General features: G+C 45.0%; 4 protein-coding genes and 1 long non-coding RNA gene across 9 annotated transcripts in view; 3 read left to right on the top strand and 2 right to left on the bottom strand.

The window, feature by feature from the left end:
- The first annotated feature begins 101 nt into the window (after window positions 1-101).
- On the top strand, window positions 102-4,373 carry LOC108884956 (protein disulfide-isomerase TMX3). Of its 2 annotated transcripts, XM_018679108.2 has the most exons (15): window positions 102-791; window positions 888-930; window positions 1,027-1,150; window positions 1,324-1,369; window positions 1,498-1,578; window positions 1,711-1,810; window positions 1,889-1,966; window positions 2,207-2,273; window positions 2,423-2,521; window positions 2,771-2,828; window positions 3,261-3,314; window positions 3,404-3,460; window positions 3,685-3,814; window positions 3,898-3,966; window positions 4,057-4,373. In XM_018679108.2, exons 2-15 carry the CDS (start codon window positions 892-894, stop codon window positions 4,243-4,245), a joined length of 1,191 nt encoding a protein of 396 aa, XP_018534624.2. In that variant the 5' UTR covers window positions 102-791; window positions 888-891; the 3' UTR covers window positions 4,246-4,373. The 2 variants fall into 2 exon arrangements, with proteins under 2 accessions (XP_018534624.2, XP_050925732.1); XM_051069775.1 differs by having other exon boundaries at window positions 888-1,150.
- Window positions 4,374-5,338: 965 nt separating this feature from the next.
- cdyl (chromodomain protein, Y-like) lies at window positions 5,339-10,903 on the top strand. Of its 2 annotated transcripts, none has more exons than XM_018679099.2 (7): window positions 5,339-5,574; window positions 6,824-7,565; window positions 7,936-8,189; window positions 8,359-8,531; window positions 8,617-8,827; window positions 8,909-9,052; window positions 9,145-10,903. In XM_018679099.2, exons 1-7 carry the CDS (start codon window positions 5,551-5,553, stop codon window positions 9,301-9,303), a joined length of 1,707 nt encoding a protein of 568 aa, XP_018534615.1. In that variant the 5' UTR covers window positions 5,339-5,550; the 3' UTR covers window positions 9,304-10,903. The 2 variants fall into 2 exon arrangements, with proteins under 2 accessions (XP_018534615.1, XP_018534614.1); XM_018679098.2 differs by lacking the exon at window positions 5,339-5,574 and adding an exon at window positions 5,591-5,892.
- Window positions 10,904-11,128: 225 nt separating this feature from the next.
- On the bottom strand, window positions 11,129-14,534 carry rpp40 (ribonuclease P/MRP 40 subunit). 2 transcript variants are annotated; one of them, XM_018679113.2, is made up of 9 exons: window positions 14,384-14,534; window positions 13,775-13,972; window positions 12,826-12,970; window positions 12,690-12,758; window positions 12,511-12,606; window positions 12,112-12,234; window positions 11,844-12,024; window positions 11,629-11,763; window positions 11,129-11,508 (listed from the first exon to the last, which is right to left on the bottom strand). In XM_018679113.2, exons 2-9 carry the CDS (start codon window positions 13,889-13,891, stop codon window positions 11,310-11,312), a joined length of 1,065 nt encoding a protein of 354 aa, XP_018534629.1. In that variant the 5' UTR covers window positions 13,892-13,972; window positions 14,384-14,534; the 3' UTR covers window positions 11,129-11,309. The 2 variants fall into 2 exon arrangements, with proteins under 2 accessions (XP_018534629.1, XP_018534628.1); XM_018679112.2 differs by lacking the exon at window positions 14,384-14,534 and having other exon boundaries at window positions 13,775-14,179.
- Window positions 14,535-14,684: 150 nt separating this feature from the next.
- On the top strand, window positions 14,685-23,561 carry riok1 (RIO kinase 1 (yeast)). Of its 2 annotated transcripts, none has more exons than XM_018679101.2 (17): window positions 14,685-14,871; window positions 16,369-16,561; window positions 16,654-16,744; window positions 18,417-18,486; window positions 18,570-18,612; window positions 18,734-18,826; window positions 20,011-20,123; window positions 20,212-20,292; window positions 20,471-20,557; window positions 20,643-20,780; window positions 21,161-21,264; window positions 21,354-21,460; window positions 21,655-21,720; window positions 21,809-21,925; window positions 22,867-22,920; window positions 23,007-23,123; window positions 23,211-23,561. In XM_018679101.2, the coding sequence occupies exons 1-17, from the start codon at window positions 14,819-14,821 to the stop codon at window positions 23,319-23,321; spliced, it is 1,638 nt and encodes a 545-aa protein (XP_018534617.1). In that variant the 5' UTR covers window positions 14,685-14,818; the 3' UTR covers window positions 23,322-23,561. The 2 variants fall into 2 exon arrangements, with proteins under 2 accessions (XP_018534617.1, XP_018534616.1); XM_018679100.2 differs by having other exon boundaries at window positions 16,366-16,561.
- Window positions 15,686-23,619, bottom strand: part of LOC127142344 (uncharacterized) — a 22,444-nt gene continuing 14,510 nt past the window's right edge. The window contains exon 2 of the long non-coding RNA XR_007812925.1: window positions 15,686-16,086. This is a non-coding gene — a long non-coding RNA (uncharacterized LOC127142344). The remainder of the gene's footprint in view (window positions 16,087-23,619) is intronic.

Below are 23,619 nucleotides of genomic sequence, written 5' to 3'. Positions count from 1 at the left end.
CTGTGCTGTTAATCTCCTCCATCAGTCGACATGTTGGACACGAGGAACAAAGCCCTGCTCTCAGGTATGTCCTCCAACCAAACTCCACTCATTTTAACTCGTTAGAGCTGCAGGATAACGAAGGGTTAACGAGGATTAATGTGTGAGGCTGAAGGAAGATTTAATGTCAGAGCAACAGAGAAACGATCAGAAGAGTTATGACCTGAAAACACACAGTCAGCTGTTTTCTATCAGACAGTTCATCTGAACTGAAGCTCAGACATTTACCCTGTCATCTGATCTTTAAAGACTCTTTCTCTGAAGAATTTACTTTGTTGATGTACAATGTTCCTTTAATCTGACAGGACTCACCTGAGATCAATCAGCCAATCACCTGTGGCTGCCATCTTTGTTTGGGTCACGTGATGGGGACATACCTGGTGAAAAATCAAACTGTTGCCATGGCAGCACTCAGCAGTTTGACTGAACTATCTCAACAAAATCAAGGTCCATTTACTCGCTTGTTCTGTGGAGCTTTCAGTGGTATCTCATGGTCCTCATCAGCAGTTCAGAGTCTACAGCTCAAAACACCACCTGCTGATGAAGACCATGTGATATGACTGAAAGCTCCAGGACAGGTGAGTCAGGAGACCTGACCTGACCGGTGGCTGTAAAATCTTCAGGTGTTTTAATATGATAACAAGAAAAACAAGTTAAGATGTTTGTTTGTTTGTTTGTTTGTTGTTGTTGTCAGTGCTGCTGTGCGTGGCATTGGTGTCGGTCTCGGCCTTCGTGGAGGAGCTGGACGACTCGTGAGTACAAACATCTTTAAACTTAATTGATTGAAAAATCTTCAGTGTCAGAGCTTTTGATCGAGTCACATGATCTTCCTCCTAACCCTAACCTAGATTCATGGAGACGAGAGGAGCCGACGACATCTGGCTCATTAAAGTAAGAAAACTTTATTTATAAATGACAGGAGTGTGTAGTGTGTGTTGTATGAAGGGTGTGTATTGTGTACTGTTGTGTGACGTTGTTGTGTTGCAGTTCTATGCCCCCTGGTGTACCTTCTGTAAACAGCTGGATCCAGTTTGGCATCAGATCGGATCAGAACTGAAGAGTCTTGGTTCTCCAGTCAACGTCGGCAAATCAGACGCCACCACCAACACCGGTCAGTCACACTTTCAAAATAAAAGCCTAATAAACTAAATAAACCTGACGTGATCCATGGTAACCAGGTAACTGTCACACACCTGGATCACTCACCTGAAACCAGCAGATATAGTTTGTGGTTTGTGTTCAGAGGTCAGAGGTCACAGCTGATGTTCTGTGGTTCCTCTGCAGGTTTGGCAAAAGAGTTCAGGGTCAGAGGTTATCCAGCCATCCTCATGTAAGTCCTCACTGTGACGTCACTGTACACCAACCAGTCAGATCAGAGTCTTGTCACAAATGTCAGAGGAGTTAGGACCAGGACCAGGACCAGGACCAGATGTTTGAACAGCTGTTCTCTGTTTTCAGGTTGAAGAAAGGTGTGAAATATAATTATTCAGGACCAAGAACCAAAGATGGAATCATGGACTTCGCTCATCGAGTGGGAGGGTGAGTCTGATCATCAGGGCTCCTGCTGGTGTGCTGTTTTGTGTAGTTGTATGTTGTGTGTAGTGTGAGTGTGGTGTGTGTTGTGTGTCCTCTGTTCTCAGTGGGACGTCTCACTCAGTCTGTTTCCTTTAGGCCGTTGATTCGATCTCTCAGCTCTCTGCAGCTTTTCCAACACGCCATGAACCGCCATGATGTCATGTTTGTTTATGTTGGAGCCACATCACAGCTGAAGGTACACACACACACACACACACACACACACACAAACACACACACACACACACACATGACTTCTCACCTCTGATTTCAGGGAAACTACGCGTCTGCAGCCGAGGAACTGATCGTCCACACCTACTTCTTCTCTGCGACCAGAGACGTCCTGCCAAAGGTTAAAGACCAAGACGACCGGGGGATAGAGACAGACACAGTAGAACACAATAGAACTCAGTAGAACTTGGTGGAACATTGACATTAACACACAGGAAGTGAGGAGTCAGAAAGAGAGAACATGTAGAATCGCTCAGTTGTGACTGTTTCTTGTATCCAGGTGTCTTCTGTGATGCTCACACTCACCTTCAGCTCACCTGTCACACCTGGACTCTGTATTAACCGCCGTCTGTGTTTCCAGGCCGTGGCTCTGCCCTCTCTGCCGGCTGTGGTGGTTTTTAAAGATGGGACCTACTTCACCTACAATGGTGAGACAGGAACCTGATCTGAAACCAGATGAGATGTTTTAAAGTCTCGTCTCGTAGTCTTGTCATGTGACCAAACACACCTGCATCCTAAGGTGATCCGAGGAGAGTTCAGGTAACTTTTTTAATGAATGATTTTCCTTATGTTTCAGAGGAAAGTGACGGTGAACTGAAGTCGTGGATCAACCGAGAACGTTTCCCAATGTACTTCAAGATCGACAGCTACACTCTGTATGCCATGGGAGAGTCAGGTAACATCAACACACCTCAGTCTGATGTCAACACGCACAGGTAAACACCTGAGCAACACAGAGGTGTAAAATTACATTTATTCTGATTAACTGAGAGCATCACTGAGCCTCCACCCAGACGCTGCAGCTGCTGAGAGTTCAGTACAGTCAGAGTCCAATGACAGTACCTGGTGGACGATACAGGAACTGTAGCTGCGGCTCTGAGGCTTCTGATTGGTTCAGGTGAAGTGACCCCACCTCTCTCTGCAGGTAAACTGGTGGTGTTGGCGCTGGTGAAGGAGAAGGACCTGTGTGAGGAAAGTCTGAGGTAACTCTGAGGCTGAGGTCCAACAGTAATCTTTTCAAGACATGGAGATGAACAGAGACACTGATTTATAAGGAGAGAAAGTTGAACCATTAAAATAAAGAGAATGATTTTTTTAGAGAGGGACGGATTTCATCAGTTCCTGATTGAGTCTCAAACAGAAAACAGGAGCTCTGTTGCTTTTGCTGAGCTTTGTCGCTTTAAACACTTGCTGCTGCAAGGAATCATGGGACGTCATTCTCTCCTTTCCTTTAGTAAAGGAAGCTCCAGTGTCTCCTCTGCTGAAGGAGATAAGATAGGAAGCAGTGAAGGAGACCTGGAGCAGATTCGATCATGGTTGACACTCGATTTGACCACAACCTGACTCTATCATCCATCAGTTAAATAAACACGTCTGTTTGGATCTGAGCTTCCTGTGATGTGTTTCCTGCTCAGGTATAAAAGTCTGGTGGAGAAAGTGGCCGTGGACCACAGAGAGACCTACAGCAGGTCAGAGATCTGCCACAAAGACATTTCTTCTGAAAAACTACTGATCCAAACACAGACAACAAAATAAAAACTGGAACTGTGTATTTCAGAAACTTCTACTTTGGCTTCATGGAGGGCAGCGACTACATCAACGGACTGGTGATGGGGTGAGTTAGTGCTTAAAGTTGAAACTGACTGCGTGGACAACTGTGGTCAACGTCAGTGTCTCTGGTTGTCAGAGTCTCTGGTCGCTAGCGTCTCTGGATGTTAGCGTCTCAGTTCACTCTCAGACCCGAATGTCCACTTAAAAATATTAAAGTTAATTTAGATCAACCATGTTGACTGGACCGAAGGTGGGATCAGTTTTTTGTAGTTCTGTCTTTGTCCTCAGAGAGGTCATCGTACCTTCCCTCATCGTCATTAATCTGTCCAATGATGGCTACTTCCTGCCACCTGGCGCTGTGGAGACAGAGCGCCACCTGCTGGACTTCCTGAACGGGGTTCTGGACGGCAGCGTCCAGGTGAGTTTGGATAGACTCACCTGAAGGACGACGAAGACGATGATTGATTTCGGAATTGCTGATGTCTGTGTTTGTGTTTTCAGTGTCACGGAGGAAACAGCGCCACCCAGCGCATTAGACGTTTCATTTATGACGCAAAAGTCACGCTGACGGTAAGTCCTGTCATCATCTGACCTGTCTCCTGTTTCCTGTTCACCTGACCGTCTCTCTTGTGACCTCTGACCCCTCCGTCCTCTGAACAGCCCGTGTTTAGCCAGGCTCCGCTGCTCGGCTGCTTCCTGGTTGGCTTCCCGTTCACCATCCTCGCCATCTTCTGTTACCTCTGCTGTAAAGCCCGATCCAATGTGAGCGATGATGACACCGACAATGTCGTACTATTAGCTTCATCACAACAACACCGCAAAAAAACGACCAACAAGAAGTCTGACTGATGAGGAGGACGGAGGAGGACCAGTACGACCAGAATGACCAGGCTAATCCAGACCTATCCAGACCCAGAAAACTTTACTGTCACCTGTGTCTGAGTCTCTGTCAAAATAAAACTGTTCACACACCCTCACTCCTCATCTCTGCAGTGAAAACCCTGTTTCCTGTTTCTGAACATTTAACTGAATTTACAGAAACTAAAGTAAAACCTGAGTGAAGTGTTTCCTCGTCTGCTGCTGATGGAGCTGATTCTCCAGTCGCTGTCATTAAACCACCACAGAAGAAGAGAAGGTCATTAAAGAGCTCCAGTGGAAAGCATGATGACATTTCTGTTCAGTTTTTTAAAAGCAGGTGAACAGAAACGCTGATCACTTCCTCACACAGGTAGATAAAATGTCATGTCTCCATAACAACAGTTCACAGGCGTTAAAGAGAAAAAACAACACAAACTAAAGTGATGACTTTAGACTTTGACCCAGCTGTAAACGTCTCCACTGTTTTTTAAAATAAGATGCTCAGCAGCTCGCTAATTATATGTTAGAACATGGACAAATCCAAACAGTTTCATCTGGTCAGACTAAACAATCGACACAGTCAGCTGTACTGACAACACCAACAATTATCTAAATTAATTAATTCAAATTAATCCACTTTTAAAATGTAACTTCAGTGATGATTTCCATATTTACCAGGGCTGGACAAATTAATGGAAACACTCTTTAATTTGTTAAAGGATCATAATATTTGTTAAGATGTAAATTTAGGGAGTCAATGGATAAATTAATGGATATAATATACCATGAGGTTTTAGTCAGTTTTACAGAACCGATTAAGGGAAACTCAGTTTTCACCTTAACTAAACCTTAAAACTTGATTTTTCAAAAATGAAACATTAAGGGATGGTTTTCATGCTACTGGGTCAATTTTAATGAGTTTATACCCCATAAAAACCTCACATGTAATCAGTGAAAATACAGTAATATATGACCATTTATTGATTATCCTTTAAAATTACTGATGGGTCCATTAATGGGATAAAAGCTCCTGAGCCGCAGGTCTTTGTATCAACAGTGTCAGCTCAGATCCGAGGCTTTTATTTTGTAGGTCAGGGAGTCAGACCGGATGTTTCCGTGGAGCTTGTGGTGTGCTAACAGCTAACGGCTAGTTAACAGTGATAAACTAACTAACCGCGCTGGTTAAAACCACACAGACAGACCTGAGGTCAGGAGGACTCGACGTTCACCTTTCTCCCATGTTGGTGCTCACCTGAAGAAGCTTCTGGAAGCTGCTCGTGCACGCGCACAGTCTCCATGGCTACGGAGGAGTTCTACGAGGTGACGCGAGCTAATGCTAACATGCTAATGGTGGCTAATGGCAGAGTTCAGAGTCAAGTTTATGAACTGATGAACTACAATAAAGTTAGATAAACTGGTTAGTTAGCAGCTGCTTGACTCATTAACGTGAGTCAGAGACTCTCAGTCGGTTATTTTGGTCCAGATAAAAACTACAGACGGACTGACTCTAAGTAGCCGCAGAGTTAGCCTGGTGTTAGCCTGGTGCTAACAGGGTGGTGGAGTCTGCAGGATGCTGAGAGAATGATTAATTTAACTGATTATATCGTCGTAGATCATTGTTGCAAACAGCTGGAGGCGGTGAGTAAATAATAAGTGATTCTGTATTTTCTGTTTTATCACACTTTAATGATGAAACAGGTTCTAAACGTCACTGTGAAATAAGAAGGCGTGAACCTGAGCACAGACCCTGAGTCAGATCCCACTCGATTTAATTTATTAAACTACTTCTCTAATACAAAATTCAGAAGATGTGTTTTACAGCGCTGTGTACAAGTTTTAGTCTTGTAAGTAAAGTGAGGACGTTTTAAAGATAAATTCATGACTAGTTTTTATCTCAGTGAACTTCATCCAAAGTGAAGTAAAGAGTGAAAACTCGCTCTGACCCCCGTGTTCAGCAGGTCTCCTCTGTACACCTGCTCTTAGTCTGTCAGGTTCTTCACAGATGAGTTCTGTAGCTATTTAAACTCTGATTCGCTGTGATGTTTCAGTGTAACAGGGAGAACGAAGCCTCTGTTGTTGCTCTGTGTAACTGTAGTTTTTCAGGTGCATCAGGTTCAGAGTAAATAAAACTGTAGATTAGTTTAAAACCAGCATTCATCTCTGATATCCAGGAAACTGATGGAAATATCAACAGTCAGAGTCCGCTCAGATTGTTTCCTGTATGTTAGCTGTTAGCTTCTAGCGACACGTTGCTAACCACTTGGACTTGAAACAGAATCTTGTAATAAGGACCTGTAGCAGCAGGGGGCGCTGCTGCTCGGCTAAAGTTACAGAGTGTTGCTTTAAACATTGTGTTAAAATAAAAAACTGGTTCATTTGATCTGATTCTGAAGATGACATAAAGTCAGTTTTAAACTGAGAGGAGCCAGGAGCAGGACTGTACCTGCTGATCTCAGGTGTGCTTACCTGCCAACTGTCTGATTGTATACACCTGTGTCTGACATCATCAGGTAACTAACCCTCCTGCTGAAGGTGGAGCTTCACTAACAGAGCTCTGTTCCTGCTGCAGGTGGAGAGGATCGTGGATAAGAGGAAGAACAAAAAGGGGAAGGTGGAGTACCTGGTCAGGTGGAGAGGTTACGGTTCAGAGGAGGACACCTGGGAGCCTGAGAGTCACCTGTCCACCTGTATGATCTATGTCCACGAGTTTAACCGTCAGTACGCCCAGTGCCAGAGAGACACCACGTTACTACGTTCCACCCGAAGCTCGCCTGCCCTCCACCTCAGCTCCGCCCACAGACTGCCCTTCAGGCCGCCGCCCTCCCCCGCAGCTCGTGCTGACATCAGCAGTGACATCAGCATAGGTTTAACTGGAGACTGTAACCAGGTAAAACCTCCGGTCGGCCCGGCTCACCCGCCCCCTGTCGGCCCTGCCCGCCCGGCCTCCATTGGCTCTCAGCAGCCGGCTGACAGATTCAGTGGTCTGATGTCCACGGCTCCAGCTGGCTCGGCCCGCCGTAGCGTGGATCTGTCCAAGACCGGCATCAAGATCCTGGTCCCCAAGAGTCCGATGAACAGCCGTCTGGACTCAGAGGAGTCTCCCAGCGAGGCGGCTCACAGCTTGGAGGCCGGAGCTCAGGAGGCTCACCTGGTCCCACCTGAGGTTGCACTGCTGGAGAAACCCGCCGGAGTCCAGCTGGGGCCCGGAGAGGAGAGGGCCCGCATGGGGACCAGACCCCGCAGCCAGAACCCCGTACCCCCGCCCCGAGCCCCCATCACACCTGCCGCCATGCGCTCCCTCAGTGGCACAGGTGAGGTCAAAGGTCACGTAGTACGCAGTCATCTGACTTGTCGACACAGTAATTTGTTGAAGAGGTTGGACGACATTTAGTTTTCTCTGTGCTGCTCTGTACTGATGTGTCTGAGCTCAGTCTCAGGTCAGAACCAGAGTTTCTCTGCGGAAACGACTGAATAACTGTTTGTTTCTAACATAATGAAAGTATCTCTGAGTCTGAATCTGTTTCCTTCTTTACTTTCCAACATGGATGATGATCTTTTTATTCAGATCTACCTGAGCAATAAAGTGGAATCCATGACGACAGATCGGGGGTTCAGGTGAACACAGGTCGTGTTAAACTCCATGTTTGTTTCGCTGTGACGACAGTGTTTTGTTTCCTGCAGGTAACTCCGCGTTGATGGAAGCTGTCGCTGCCAATGGGATGTCAGTTGTGCAGAGTGCTGTCACTGGAGCAACCAGTGTGACAGGGAAACGGCGTCTAGAGGAACGTTCTGCCTTCGACAAACGTCTAAGGTTCAGCGTTCGACAGACAGAGAGCGCCTACCGTTACCGAGACATCGTGGTGAAGAAACAGGACGGGTTCACCCACATCCTGCTGTCCACCAAGAGCTCCGAGAACAACACACTCAACCCTGAGGTGAGGTCACACCCCCTGTGTTAGACTACACCCCTAACATTAGACCACGCCCCCCTGAACTCTGACATTGCCTGTCCAAACACACCTGAACACACTCAGGTTAAACTGTGAAACTGTTGTCATGGTTACTGAGCTCAGCAGCCATGCTGTCTCCTCTCCTCCTCCTCAGGTGATGAAGGAGATTCAGAGTGCCATGGCGACGGCGGCGTCAGATGACAGTAAGCTGGTGTTACTCGGCGCTGTCGGCAGCATCTTCTGCTTTGGCCTCGACTTCCTGTACTTCATCAGACGCCTGACAGATGACAGGAAGAAGGAGAGCATTAAGATGGCTGAAACCATCAGGTGATGCCCTTTGAATTGCTGTGGTAACGCTGTGTGGTGTCATCAGTTAGGTGTTGACCTCTGACCTCTGCTTCCTCCACATCAGGACCTTCGTCAACACCTTCATCCAGTTCAGGAAGCCGATTGTGGCGGCGGTGAATGGGCCAGCGCTGGGCCTCGGCGCCGCCATCCTGCCTCTGTGCGATGTAGTGTGGGCCAATGAGAAGGCCTGGTTCCAGACACCGTACACGTCCTACGGCCAGACGCCCGACGCCTGCTCGTCCTTCACCTTCCCTCGTATCATGGGCCTTGCCTCAGTCAGTTCACCACTTCATTTACCCTCACCACTTCACTTAGCAGGTTAAATGTTCCAGGCTAAGCTAAGTGTCCTGTTCCAGGCTAACGAGCTGTTGCTGAGCGGCAGGAAGTTGACGGCTCAGGAGGCGTGCTGTAAGGGTTTGGTGTCTCAGGTTCTGTGGCCGGGAACCTTCACACAGGAAGTGATGCTGAGGATCAAAGAGCTGGTGACCGTCGACTCTCTGGTCAGTTTTTTCATATTTATACCTGTCTGCTCCTCATCTTCTTCTTCTTCCTCACCCTCTGTGTCTTGTTGGTTCCACTTCCTGTCCTGCAGGTCCTGAGGGAGTCCAAAGCCCTGATGAGGAACACCAGCCGCAGTGCTCTGGAGCAAGCTAACGAGCGCGAGTGTGAAGCCCTGAAGAGAGTCTGGGGTTCGTCACAGGGAACAGACTCCATCCTGCAGTACCTGCAGAGGAGAACCGATCTCTGCTAGGACCTGGAACTGGACCAGGACAGGGATCTGGAGCTCAGATGACTCTGATCCTCTGGGTTGGAGCAGTGACTAAGAGTTCAACAGGAAACTCTGAACGTTTTCTTTTTGTTGTTAAACTTTAAATTATCATCACTCCAGCTGTTCCAGGTGTTTGATACGAAGATCTGTTTCACCTGTGTCCCCACCACACGTCCAGGATGTGTTTAGCCTAGCTTAGCACAAAGACTGGAAGCAGAGACTACTAGCTTACCTCATTTAACCCACAGTGACTTTCAGACAATGAGCATGTGTGTTCAGGTGTTGATCCCTCAGTTTGGTCTGACAGGTGTGTGTTACTTGTAATACAATCAATTTGATGTTTCATGATATCAGCTAAAGGCTTTAACAGAGGAACAACAGAGGATTCACAGTAGAACTCAGTGGAACAGCTCAGACAGCTGATCAATATTTTACCTTAAACTCAACAAATGATTATTAACGTATTTTAATGGGACTGTGATAAACTGCTGCAGGATGGACCGAGACACTCGGTGATGTTATCTGTGACTTTGTGCTAAGCTAGGCTAACGTGCTCTGTGTGCAGAGAGAGATGAAACTCAAGCCTCAGACAGAGAACAGGAGTCAGATGAAATGTGGGACTGTTCCTTTAAATGGAGATGACCTCTGACCTTCTCCCAGAATGAATTTCTCCCTGTTGGATTAAAGTGGAGCAGAAGCAGGAAATGAACTAACGCAGACCTTTGACCTTTGTTTCCTCAGCTGCAGCTCTTGTTACAGACTTGTGTTTACTGCAGCGCCTCCATCAGGACAAACTGCAGCTTTACACTCCTGTTCAGCCTGTCGGGAATCATGGGAGGTGACGCTGCGCTGTGGGTGGGGCCTGTCAGTCATGTGATTATCTGTCCAGGTGATTTCTTACAGGTCAGATTAAACAGATCTGTCACATGTCAGTAAGTCCTCCAGGTTCACCTGAGAACTTCAAAGGTGCAGTTCAACAGTTAAATGAATCCTACAGCCAGCAGCTGATTAACTTAGCATAAAGGCTCAAAACAGGAGGAACAATTAGCTTAGCTTAGCATAAATACAGGAAACAGTGGAGCAACAACCTGGCTCTATTTCTCAGCTCCTCTGAAGATCAAAGGTTAAATCTGTGATTTTGTAATGGGTCAGTATTTAACAGGTGGTTTTACATTAACGCCCTTACCTGTTGAACACACCTGTCTGGAGTTTTAATGTGAGAATATTCTACCTGCACCGTCCACCTCAGAAGAAGGAGGCTGTGAACAGACTGATGTTTCTTAGAGCTCAGTGAGTCAGTTTTTATGCTAAGCTATGCTAACTGTCTGCAGTTTTTATGCTAAGCTAAAGGTCTGCAGTTTTTATGCTAAGCTAGGCTAACTGCAGTTTTTGTGCTAAGCTAGGCTGTTGAACTGCTCCTTCAACAGGAATAATCAGCCTCAGTCAGTGATCCAGACTTTACTGGTCCAGACTTAACTGTAACTGTCAACGACAACAGGAAATTCATAAACAACTTTTCTAAATCATTTGACAGAAGTTTTTGTACAAAAACAAAATAAACCAATAAAAACCAGTTCCTGAAGATCTGACAGAAACATCTGGTTTTCTTCTTCATGTTGGTTTATTTTGAAAGGACTGAATGTTTAACAGGCTGAAATAATAAATATAAGCTCTGAAGTCACTATAATCACCTTAGTCTGTTATGATGAGAAAAGTTTCAGGTTAAAAATCTACAGAGAAACTAATAAACTGGATCAACACAAACAAACCATTATTAAACATTGACAGAAACTCAGCTGAGATTAAGTCAATTTCTAATGTTTTTATTTGAATCAAATCTCTTCAGTTAAAAAAAAAAAAAAATTTACTTTAATTCAACTCAGGTTTTTAATTTGAGACGTTTTAATCAGAACTGACCTGAACCAGGTTTCTACAACAAAACCTGATCCAGGTACAAATGAAAACTGTACAGACGGCTGCTGATGACATCATGGTGGACAGGTGTCGTGTGCGCCTGTGGCCAGGTGTAGGTGGTAGGTGTGGTCGTGGAACATCAACAGGGTGTAGAGGTTCTCTCCTCCTCTCAGGACTCCGTGCTCACCGCCGCCCCACGACACCGGACTGTCAACGAAGCCGTGAACCGTCAGAGATGCCCAGGACTCCAGCCGAGGCTGCTCCAGGTAACACCTGCAGGACAGGTGAGGGAGTGACACACTGTCACCTGTGGTGTTTTTATATCACCACAGATGCTCCAGCTCTGAGCCACCACGCTGTGTCGTGTTCATCGGGTGTCAGGTGTGGTCTCACCTGAGCTCCTGGATGAGTCGGTGGATGTCCTGTGGAAGCAGCAGTCCGCAGACGGAGACACTCAGAGCTCGACTCAGTGTCGTCTTTGGTTCAGGACAAACCAGTGAGGACAGGAAGCTGCTGGACGAGTTCTCACTGAAAACACAGAAGACGACTTTACAGCTTCCTGCCAACAGGTGAGTTTACAGAGCAGGTAAAAAGAGAGTGGTCGTCACCAGCTGACATCAGCGTCCATGGCTCCCAGCCATTCCAGGAAGCTGTGAGGGTCACATGACTGCAGGTCAGAGGTTGGCAGGGCAGGGCAGGACAGATTCGTCAGAGCATGGTGGCTGATCTCAGGTCTGTGCTCTGACCAATCGTGACGAGACAGGAGGGACTGCAGAGAGGCTCCGCCCCCTGAGGGACAGACAGCAGGGGGTTATGGGTAAAATATGCCATGTAGCAGCAGCAGAGGATCATGGGTAACACACAGATGTGTCTCACCTGGATGATGCGACAGCACGAAGTCGGTCTTCAGGTGAAGTCGTGACCTCAGACCTGTGAGTAGCCTCAGGTAACCCCGCCCACCGGGAGCCATGCTGCTGTCAGTCAGATCCACAGATACTACTGCAGTACAAATACACACAATACTCACTCTACTGCAGTACAAATACACACAGATACTCAGACAGTGATGCTTGTTCACAACTCTACAGGTGTGACCCTGCCTCCTGACAGGGAGCTGGGTCAACCAATCAGCTCGCAGACACTAAGGTAAAGTGACTGCAGCACTAACTGTCCTCTTATCCTCCTTAAAGGAGGTGGTGTTTTGGGGGGGCAATGCTGAGCGGACCATAACACCTGTTCAGGTAAAGTTGGATGTGGTGATAAATGAGTCCAGACCGTATCTGCTGTTCGCTCTGTGATTGAATCTGGACGGTTTCCCCTCAACTCCCAACACCTGGAAGGAGTCTTTGTCTAGAGAGAGGCACAGACGACCTGCAGACACAGGTAAACACAGGAAGTGATGTAGACATTTTTTCATCATCATCATCAGAGAGGAAGAGGAGGGACGTTTTTACCATTTGGCATCAGAGCAACACAGTTTTCTTCATCAACCCTGGTCCTGTACGACAAACCGTACACACTACCTGAAAGACATACACACAGTCAGTGGACAGGTAAGTCTCAGCTGATACAGGTGTGTACAGATGTTACCTTGGTACACGGCGGTCTCCAGGAAGTGTTTATCCAGCAGTTCATAGATGGGCAGCTGCCTGATCAGGTAGAAACTGCTGAAACTGTTTAACACTGAGTCCAGGTGAGAGGGGGTGGGGCCACACTCAGGCAGGAGCACAGACACCTGCACATTGGTGTCAGAAATGTTCATTATGATTATTCAAAGACTGTTGTGGTTATTCCCTGTGTTTCCTGACAGGTGTATTTAACACACCTGTGATTACAGGTGACAAGTTAAAAATGGCTCCTGAACATTAGATTTATAATTAAACGATTTCTTCATTAATGAGTGTTGAATGAACACATTAAATATCAGGAGTACTCAGATCCTTTACTGAAGTAAAAGTACCAATACCACAGAGCAGAAATACATTTTCCTACAAGTCTGAGTATCAAAGTATACCTGAAGTAATAAGTAAAAGTACTCATTCTGAAGGATATAGTTACTGGATTATTAATGCATTCATGTGTTCATCTGTAACTGCAGCAGAGTAATCTGTGATAGATCATCGTTTATTGGTTGATAATATTTTATGATCTGAACCACTGGTAAAGTAACTAAAGTAGTATAAAGTACAATATTTACTCTGACAGCATGAAGTAGTGGAAATATTCAAATAAAGTACAAGTACCCCACACCTGTACTACCATAGTTAGGTGAGTCTGGTTCTAATGTCACCGTCCAGAGAGAAGCCAGACTTTTACTTTGAAATTCCGTGCCTAGCACGTGTAAACTCTTTGTTTCCTTTATCTCTGTTAGCATGCTAACTGCTAACTCATCTGTTAGTTAACATTAGTTAACACCAGTTAACTAACAGTACTAGGTAACTCTGAGCTGACGCAGCTGCGGGAGTGTCTGACATTTTTATCTCAGAGCTAAACTAACGGAACTGTCCGTGCTAACATGCGAACATGCTAACGCTCTCACCTTGTAGTTGAAGTGCTGCTGCTCCACCTGGGAACTGATCCGGCTCTTCTCATCCAGGAAACTGGAGCGCTCAGAGATCAGCAGAGACCGCGGAGTCTGATCCAGATCCACAGACATATTCACCCAAACTTTATTCAACTCTGAAAAACACCGATCTGTGATCGGAGAGCTAACGGCTAACACGCTAGCGGATACTTCCTGTGAGGGGATTTCAAATTAAAAGCAGCAGTCAACAGTCAATTAAAATAAATGAATCATTACAACGGGGAAATGACCGGTTCACATTTGTTTAGTTTGATTTTAAAATGATCCATTAATTAACCTACAAACTCCAACTTTACTGAAAAACGTCACTTCTTCTTAAAGATTCAAATAAACTCAACGTATGTGACGTCATCAGGCTGCCACAGGTAACCACAGGTAACCAGTTAAACCAATTTTATTACACAGTCACGATTATTGATTCACAGACACTTCACAAGATTTCTGATCATTATCAATGATGCTAACACTGACGTCACCGATGATCATATTTCAAGTCAGAAACACCTGAACCCGGTGAGAATAGGTGTGTGTGTGTGTGTGTGTGTGTGTGTGTGTGTGTGTTACCTGCGTGCAGACAGACTGAGGACCTGCTGACTGCCGGAGGACATCTTCCTCCTCCTCCTCCTCAGGGCTGGAGGTCAAACCGCTGCCTCCTGCCGGACACACACACACACACACACACACACACACACACACACACACACACAAACACACACTGTTCGGTCTTATAAATTCTGTGTTTTATTGATCATGTATTGATCTGATTTCTGATCAGTTTCGTGTAACTTTCCTTTTTTCACCGCAGATCACGTGGGTGGGTGACGTCACGAGCGGCTCCCGGTTGGGGACCCTCTTCTCTCGCCGTACTCACGTGTTTAGACCCGGTAGTGTAGAGAACACGCTGCTGACGGAGATCACACGGAGCGGCTCTCTCTCAGTCCGGATCAGTCCGGGCGCGGTTCAGATTCTGGTTTTGGTAAACCAATATAGCGTGACGTCATGTCGGTGGTCGAGTGTGTACCTGGACAGTTTGATGACGCAGAGGAGGACAGGTGAGACCAGTGTGGTTCTGCTGTTTCTACTGGTGTTTGTGTTCTGATCCAGAGAGGAGTTGTTTGTTTGTTTGTTTGTTGTTTACATGCCGAACAGACTGGTCCACGCGCTGTAGCACAGAAACATTTACGGTCTGATCAATACTCAGTTCACAAACATCATCTGATATTGATCAGACTTTGAGCTGCTGTTGTTTTTTTATCACCAGTTAATCTGCAGATGATCTCATTAATTGATCAGTTTGATTGACTGATCAGTGTTTCAGCGTCCTCACTCTGTAGCAGGAACCAGGAGGAGAAATTATTAATTGATGAAATTTTCAAATATCCGTGATCAGGTCTCTCTCTGCGGACGTATACGCGGAGACACTCGTGAAACAGGAAGAGGAGAGAAACGTGATCTTGGTGGGGGGTCGTGGCGACGGGGAGGATCTCTATGATCCACCTGTTTTTATTCTCTTTCACTCAGTTATTTTCATTTGTAATTTTCTTTCTCACAGTCAAGCAGCAGAGTTTAGCATCATTAGTGCTGCATATTATCGATTTCAATAATCCTTTAAATGGGGGGTGTCATTGTCCTGAAAGACAATATAAAGTGACAGGCTGTTGTAATTGTAGACTACAGACCAAGCAGCATTAATGATGGAAATATGAATGTGAACCACTTTATAGAAGGTTTCTATTTGATCCAGGTTCAGTTTCCACTGAGGCTGAAATACTGTTAACATGAAGTTCATACTGAACATAACAGCTTTACATTCATACATATACAGCCTGAGTGTTCCAGGCAGAACATCATTAACAGGAACAGCTCATTCTCAGACATGTGACCCACGTGTTGACTGTAATCCAAGTATCTGAGAAATGATCACATATGTTCTGTGTCCTTCCATCTCATATTACAGATGAAGAATCCAGAGAACATGTGACCAGTCTCTCTGTCTTTGTTGGTTTGACATTGTGTCGTTAGAGTCTCTTTAAATTCCTCTAAACCCACAGAATTAACGTGCGCTCTTCATCTGAGAGATACGGTGCACGCCCCTTTAATCAACACGCACTAACTCTGATTAAGTTAACACCGACTCAACTGACCCACATCTGAACCACCGTCGTAGCGTTTAACACAGATCGAGGCAGTCAGGGTTTGTCAACCCCGACTTTACCTGAGAACCTGAGTTAAACCAGAGGAGGTTCAACTCCCTTCATAGTTCAGACCTCTGGCCTGAGTCTTCATCATCATCGTCGTCATCATCAGCAGACGTGGTTTCATTAAATCTTATGAAGATCATTTCTCTGGACTCTTTGATCAGTTCTTTATTTTTACTGTTTGATCATTTTAATGGATCAGCTGTCTCTCCTTGTATTTTCCTCTCATGTTGTTGTTGTTGTTTATTTGTTTACTTCCTGTCAGTCAAGGTTCAGTGTTCCTGTGATTCTTCACGTGTTCACCTGGAGGCCATGTTCCTGACTCTGTTTCTCTTCCTGTGTCTGCAGCAGCCAATCAGAGGTGTCGGCTGTCCTGAGTCAGATCAGTGATGTCACTCTGCAGCCTTCATCACACCAGGAGGAGGAGGAGGAGGAGGAGGATGATGATGATGATGATGATGATGAAGATGAAGAGGAGTGGGCATGGTGTTCAGCAGGAGGAGATCTGACCAAGAGATACAACAGGACGACTTTCAACTGTCAGGTCTGATTAATCTGATCAGTCTGATTAATCTGATCAGTCTGATTAATCTGATTGATTACTAATAAAGCAGCAGTTTGTTTGTTTATTTTCAGTCCAACAGACAGAATCCGACCAATAAGACGCTGCCATCGTCGACTCCATCTGATAAAGCTCTGAGGAAATACGAACACAAGATCAACCTGGGTATGTTCTGTGACCAGGTTCTAACCTGCTCCAGGTTCTGGAGTTTCTTTCAGCTCAGGTTTAACAAACTCAGAGTTTTCACTGAACCTGAGTCCTGAGGTCTGTACTATGAAGGGAGTTGAACCTCCTCTGGTTTAACTCAGGTTCTCAGGTAAAGTCGGGGTTGACAAACCCTGACTGCCTCGATCTGTGTTAAACGCTACGACGGTGGTTCAGATGTGGGTCAATCGAGTCGGTGTTAACTTAATCAGAGTTAGTGCGTGTTGATTAAAGGGGCGTGCACCGTATCTCTCAGATGAAGAGCGCACGTTAATTCAGTGGGTTTAGAGGAATTTAAAGAGACTCTAACGACACAATGTCAAACCAACAAAGACAGAGAGACTGGTCACATGTTCTCTGGATTCTTCATCTGTAATATGAGATGGAAGGACACAGAACATATGTGATCATTTCTCAGATACTTGGATTACAGTCAACACGTGGGTCACATGTCTGAGAATGAGCTGTTCCTGTTAATGATGTTCTGCCTGGAACACTCAGGCTGTATATGTATGAATGTAATGCTGTTATGTTCAGTATGAACTTCATGTTAACAGTATTTCAGCCTCAGTGGAAACTGAACCTGGATCAAACAGAAACCTTCTATAAAGTGGTTCACATTCATATTTCCATCATTAATGCTGCTTGGTCTGTAGTCTACAATTACAACAGCCTGTCACTTTATATTGTCTTTCAGGACAATAACACCCCCCATTTAAAGGATTATTGAAATCGATAATATGCAGCACTAATGATGCTAAACTCTGCTGCTTGACTGTGAGAAAGAAAATTAAAATAACTGAGAGTGAAAATGGAAAATGTGGAGCATAAAAAAACACCATTTATTGATCCACATACCTCTACCATCCACTACATACTGTTTTTATTTATTTTTTTGGTGGGGGTGGGGGGGACTGATGGTCTTTAGACAGCCCCCGTCCTGCAGAGTCATTCTCTCTCTGCTGACTGGTTGTTCCACCTGTGGGGCGGACCTTAGGTAGAAGTAACACCGGTAACACCGAGTTAACCACGAACATAAACTGCTCGGAGCAGTTTAGAGACGCAGCGTAAATTACCATGGCAACTGACCTCAGGTAAAACCTATCCACCTTTCATAGTACAGGTTAACCAGGAAGTTACACCTGACGTCACTAAGTTACTCCTGAAGTTACTCTGATAAACCAGTAACCTCGCTTCATAGAACAGGTCTCTGATTTTTGACCAGGACCCTTGACCTGGTCCTGGTCCTGGTCCTGAGCTGAGTGATAGTATTGAAATAAAAATCCTGATGTCAGTTAAAACTGATCAGCTGATGTTTTCTGATGATCAATAATAAAAATCAGTGACAGTGTGACGGATGAAAACATGATGAAGTGATGAACTGACATAAACATTCATCTGCTAGAGGTTCACTCACTCACTTGTTGTGGAGCTTTCAGTCATATGACCTGGTCTTCATCAGCAGCAGCAGATTGTGTTTTCATTACAGTGTTGTTGATGAAGATCATGTGACCTGATTGTTAAACACCAAAATAAGTAAGTGGACCTTTAGTGAAGAAGAAAAACACTGACCAACATGTTCAAAACGTTTCTACTGAAGATCAATAAATGTTGCTATTGACATTTGTTTCAGATAAACTGAATTACGCCGACTCGGTGATCAATAAAGTCACGACGATGCAGAAACAGAAAGACGCTGACACGTACGTCTGATTCACCTGAACGTTGTTTTTACCTCAGGTCATGTGACTGATGTGACTAACCTCTGATTGGCTGCTGTCTGCAGGTACAGAGTGAAGGACAAATCAGATCGAGCCACAGTCGAACAGGTATGCTTTTATTTAGAAAAGGCCTGACAGGAAGTGAACAGCAGGATAAAAACATTCTCTCATGTTGTTTAATGATCAATAAGCAGCAGATAATCAATATTATTGATTGTTTCCTCTACAGGTTTTAGATCCTCGGACTCGAATGATTCTGTTTAAAATGCTGAGTCGAGGAGTGATCAGTGAAATCAACGGCTGCATCAGCACTGGGAAGGAGGTCAGATCACTCATCAATACATTCATACTGATCAATACACTGTGATTGGATGATGATTTTTGCCTCATCTGTGTTCACCTGTAAACTCCCATGTTACATCAGCTGATATCGCTTCAACAGCGCTGTAAGTAACCATTATTCAGATTATTAATTAACGTGCTGATCGTTTCCTCAAGTGATTGATCAATCATCATCTCTAACACGTTTTAACTGGGATGATCAGTTTGACTGATTTGTTTGACCAAATGATTTTATTTTACTGTCACATGAGAGAAAATGAAGCCACAGGATTTTCAGTTTTTATTGATCAGTGGCCAAAATAGTTTCTGATTAATTTCCTGTTGATTGATCAATGATTTGAAGCTCTTTATGTCTGAGTCGATGTAAAGTCTGATGACACAGCTGAGACGTCAGAGGAACCAAAGGTCTGTTTGTGTTTCACTCAGAAGGTTGACACTAGTTAGCCTAGCTTGCTAATGTTAGCCCTGGGTCATGAGCAGCTCTCGCTCACTCATGCTGCGTTTCATTTAAATCAGAGGTCAAAGGTCAGAACAGGGAGTGACGTCACCTCTGAGTCGACCTCGTTCTAGTTGAGAAGTCAGAAAAACATGGATGCTCACAGAGCCTTCATAGCTGCTCTTTCAGAGTTTAGAGAACTTCAAAACAAATCTGCTCCATCTGAAGAACACCTCGGGTGTTTACGTTAGATTTTAATACAAACACTTTAGAACATTCTTAAAAAGATGTTCACATGGGGGCGCCCCCATAGCCGAATGGTTGGGGAGCATACCACATGGGTCTAAGTGCCCTGACCCGGTCTGGCCGGATCTTTACTGCGTGTCATTCCCCCACTCTCTTTCCCTAACTTAAAAAAAAGGCGTTCACATTTAACTGAGAAAAACGTAATGTTAAACTGTGAACATGAACTGATTCAAATGGTTCTCAGACTAGCCGTTGTTAGCAACCTGTTTATACATGGGATAGTTGCTAACAATAGTCGTCACTCAAAAACGAAGCAACAGGAAGTCATGTGACCTCAGGATGTTACTGTGTAATTGGAGTAATGGCACAGAGTCGGAGTTATGCTCTGACAGGTGACTTCCCTCAGGTAACACAGAGAGAACCAGTGTCTGAACAGAGAAGAACTTGTTCTTCACATGAATGTGGTCTGATGTGTTTTCCAGGCGAATGTATATCACGCCAGCACGTCAGCAGGAGAGAGCAGAGCCATCAAGATCTACAAGACCTCGATCCTGCTGTTCAAAGACCGAGACAAATATGTCAGTGGAGAGTTCAGGTCAGTAACACCACAGAAGAAGAGTTCAGGTCAGTAACACCACAGAAGAAGAAGAAGAAGAGTTCAGGGTTCCTCTCTTGTTCTTCAGGTTCCGTCATGGTTACTGTAAAGGAAACCCCAGGAAGATGGTGAGAACTTGGGCAGAGAAGGAGATGAGGAACCTCATCAGGTGAGAACCTTTCTGTTCACCCAGTAGAACTGAGCAGAACCTCATCAGGCTGTTAGATAGAAGGCAGTAAAATCTGATCTGACAGAAAGAACCCAGATCTCAGTGACCAGTAGAACCTCCTAGAATTATGTGTAAGTGACAGATAGAACCCAGTAAAACCTGACAGTGTGTGTTTCAGGCTGCAGACGGCAGGAATCCCAAGTCCAGACCCTCTGCTACTCCGGAGTCACGTTCTACTGATGAGCTTCATCGGAAAAGACAACATGTAACACAAATCACAATGACTGATCAGCCATAATTATATACTGACCTCTCTTTTATTGATCAGCTCTCCTGTATTGATCAATCAGGCCGGCTCCTCTGCTGAAGAACGCCTCGTTGTCAGAGTCGAAGGCTCGTGAACTCTACCTGCAGGTTCTACAGAACATGAGGAAAATGTTTCAGGACGCTCGACTCGTCCACGCCGACCTCAGCGAGTTCAACATGCTGTAAGAGACCACACCCACCACACACAGAGCCCCTTCAAAATAAAACACCCTCTGAAAATTAAAAATTAGGATCTTTACGTTTCAGAAGAACTCTGTTAATCCTTTGTCAAATGACTCAGTTCAAGACTGATTTAGCCTAGCTTAGCACAAAGACAACAGAACCAGAAATGTGTCAATGAGACGTTTGTTGACCAACAGTCTGAAGTCTGAACTCATTATTGGGTCATTGGTCTCATCTTTGTTCTGATTCTGTGGAATAAATTCAGCTGACTCGAGCTAAATGTTGGACTGCTCCTTTAATATGTGAGGAAAGAAAACTGGTGTCATCTGAATAACATTTAAGGCCAGTAGTGAGTCTGTTGCGTTTCACCTGTCCACAGGTATCATAATGGAGATGCTTACATCATCGACGTGTCACAGTCGGTGGAGCACGATCATCCTCATGCTCTCGAGTTCCTCAGGAAAGACTGCAGCAACGTCAACGGTGACACTGCACAAAGTTTCTATGGTTTAACTGAATAAACCCTCTGCTGCCTGACTGACGTCAGCTGATTCTGTATTTTTATTTCCCAGAGTTCTTTGTGAAACACGGTGTTGCAGTGATGACAGTCAGAGAGCTGTTTGACTTCATCACAGACCCGTCAATCACCTGCCACAACATCGATCAATACCTGGAGAAGGTCTGAACACTTCCTGCTGGCACACAACTTTATTTACAAAAACATCCTCAGAAAACATAAACAAGATATAAACACAGACAAGAACAAAGTAGACAGAAAGAAGACATTACAGTAAAAAGACAGGAATTGTTTATCTGTTTATTTATTTGTTTGTTTATTTGTTTATCTGTGTGTGTGTGTGGTTGGTCATTCAGGCGATGGTGATCGCAGCTGAGCGGACGTCAGAGCAGCGATCAGATCAGGACCGAGTGGACGAGGAGGTGACCAACACAGACATGTTGAGGTGGTTACAGTAATGACTGCCACTCTGAGTGAGTCTGAGTCTGTCTGACCTTTGACCCCCCCCAGGTGTTTAAAAAGGCCTACATCCCCCGAACTCTGACGGAAGTGAGTCACTATGAGCGAGATATTGACCTGATGAGGACGAAAGAGGAAGAGTCGGCGATCTCTGGACATGAGGACAACGTAAGAAACACCTGAACGTGAAGGACAGTAGAGACAGTAGAAACAGATGGAAATACAAAAGACAATTTTGTGATCACCTTGTTGTTAGTAAAGTTTTATTGAGATAGTTCAGACAGGAAGAGGTTAATTAACAATGACCTGACCTGGAGAAAGTTACCTGTTTAATCAGAGTCCAGAGACCGGAGCTCTGTTCCATGAAGCAGGTTGAACTGATCCAGGATCTTTATCTGGCTTCAGTAAACCTAACAACCACAGAGTGATTGAGCGTCAGACACTGGCTATCACCTGGTTATCAGCTGGTTATCACCGGGTTCAGTCGACCCAGGATTTCCTGATGGTTCATGGTAAAGAGGTGGAGCGTTGTCAGAACCATGAGTAAGGAACCTAATATTCTCTGAGAAGTCAGGCTGAGAGCTGCAGGTGGTTTCAGTTCCAGCCACGTCCTAACATGACATTTAACAAGGTGAAATGTGAACAATATGATCACATGACTAGAATAGAAACAGTAGAAATAATCAGCAGTGGTCAAAGTCAGGCTGAGGATTTATTGTAAATAAGTCCATCAAGTGTTTTCAGTGAGTGAGTGTTTGTGCTCCTTAGTGTGATGGTGGTTTATTGTGAGTTAGTGTGAATATGTGATGCAGATAAACAGTGACAGTAATGTCAGAGTGTTTCTACTGCCAAAGCAGAGAGGAGAGGAGAGAGTTCATGTCTGAGCTCCATCTGACTGAAATGTTCATTTAGAATCAGCAGAAATCTTCAACAGTGTGAAGAGAAAAGCATCTTTGTTCTATCAACATGAAGTTAAACCTGAAGTTACCTTTGTAACCACTGATCCTGCTTCATAGAACAGAGCTCAGGTGTTGCAGGTAAATCAGGTCTGTACAGGTGAGAGGACCCACTACCTGATGATGATGATGATGATGTTTCTCTTTGTTCAGATTCTGTATCAGACACTGATCGGACTGAAGAGAGATCTGTCAGGAGTTCAGACGGTACGTCACCTCACACTCATGCTAGTGTTAGTCTAGCATATCTTAGCTTAGCGTAGCCTGATGGAGGTTCCTTGTTGCCTCCTCAGGTTCCTGCTCTCCTGGAGGATGAGAGCTCGTCGGAGGAGGAGGAGGAGGAGGACGACGACGACGACAACGACACAGGTCAGCAGGAGCAGAGCGAGGAGACCCCGATGGACAGAAAGGTGTTTGACTCTCACTGTATCTTTGAATCTTTGAAGCTGTGCAGCTCTGAGGCTGAGTTGTGTCAAATAAAGGTTTGTCTGTTTCAGGAAAAGAAGAAGATGGTGAAAGAAGCTCAGAGAGAAAAAAGAAAGAGTAAAGTACCAAAGCACGTGAAGAAGAGGAAGGAGAAGGTGGCCAAGATGAAGAAAGGCAGATGACTTCCTGTTTGTCAGCATGGACTTCCTGTGTCGTGACTATATTGATCCCCCAGAAACATCAGCCATCATCCAGCAGCCAATCACAGCTCAGATCTGCCTCATCAATATCCACTTAGACCAGTTTTCCTGCAGTTTAAGGACCAAGAGATGTGGTTGAAAGCTCCAGGAGAAGCTTCAGCAGCTGCGTCTGATTGGTTTAAACCGGTGACATCATCACGATTAATAAACGTTTTAATCCAACATGTTTTCATCGTCCTTTCTTTTTTCGTGGTCGTTACTAACAGAGTCTGAAGACATG

Source organism: Lates calcarifer, linkage group LG4 (assembly GCF_001640805.2).
Source record: "Lates calcarifer isolate ASB-BC8 linkage group LG4, TLL_Latcal_v3, whole genome shotgun sequence".
NCBI classification, from domain to species: Eukaryota; Metazoa; Chordata; class Actinopteri; family Centropomidae; genus Lates; species Lates calcarifer.
Note: the sequence above shows the minus strand (reverse complement) of the source record. Positions and strands in the feature narration are given on the sequence as shown.

Coding starts and splice junctions, on each gene's coding strand:
- LOC108884956 (XM_051069775.1), top strand. CDS start 952: ATGACAGGAGTGTGTAGTGTGTGTTGTATGAAGGGTGTGTATTGTGTA. Junction 1,151..1,323: donor AGACGCCACCACCAACACCG/GTCAGTCACACT, acceptor GTTCCTCTGCAG/GTTTGGCAAAAGAGTTCAGG. Junction 3,461..3,684: donor ATCAACGGACTGGTGATGGG/GTGAGTTAGTGC, acceptor CTTTGTCCTCAG/AGAGGTCATCGTACCTTCCC.
- cdyl (XM_018679098.2), top strand. CDS start 5,836: ATGATTAATTTAACTGATTATATCGTCGTAGATCATTGTTGCAAACAG. Junction 7,566..7,935: donor GCGCTCCCTCAGTGGCACAG/GTGAGGTCAAAG, acceptor TGTTTCCTGCAG/GTAACTCCGCGTTGATGGAA. Junction 9,053..9,144: donor TGGTGACCGTCGACTCTCTG/GTCAGTTTTTTC, acceptor CCTGTCCTGCAG/GTCCTGAGGGAGTCCAAAGC.
- rpp40 (XM_018679113.2), bottom strand. CDS start 13,891: ATGTCTGTGGATCTGGATCAGACTCCGCGGTCTCTGCTGATCTCTGAG. Junction 12,759..12,825: donor GGAGACCGCCGTGTACCAAG/GTAACATCTGTA, acceptor TATGTCTTTCAG/GTAGTGTGTACGGTTTGTCG. Junction 12,607..12,689: donor TGTTGCTCTGATGCCAAATG/GTAAAAACGTCC, acceptor CTGTGTCTGCAG/GTCGTCTGTGCCTCTCTCTA.
- riok1 (XM_018679100.2), top strand. CDS start 14,819: ATGTCGGTGGTCGAGTGTGTACCTGGACAGTTTGATGACGCAGAGGAG. Junction 21,721..21,808: donor AGGACCGAGTGGACGAGGAG/GTGACCAACACA, acceptor GACCCCCCCCAG/GTGTTTAAAAAGGCCTACAT. Junction 21,926..22,866: donor TCTCTGGACATGAGGACAAC/GTAAGAAACACC, acceptor CTCTTTGTTCAG/ATTCTGTATCAGACACTGAT.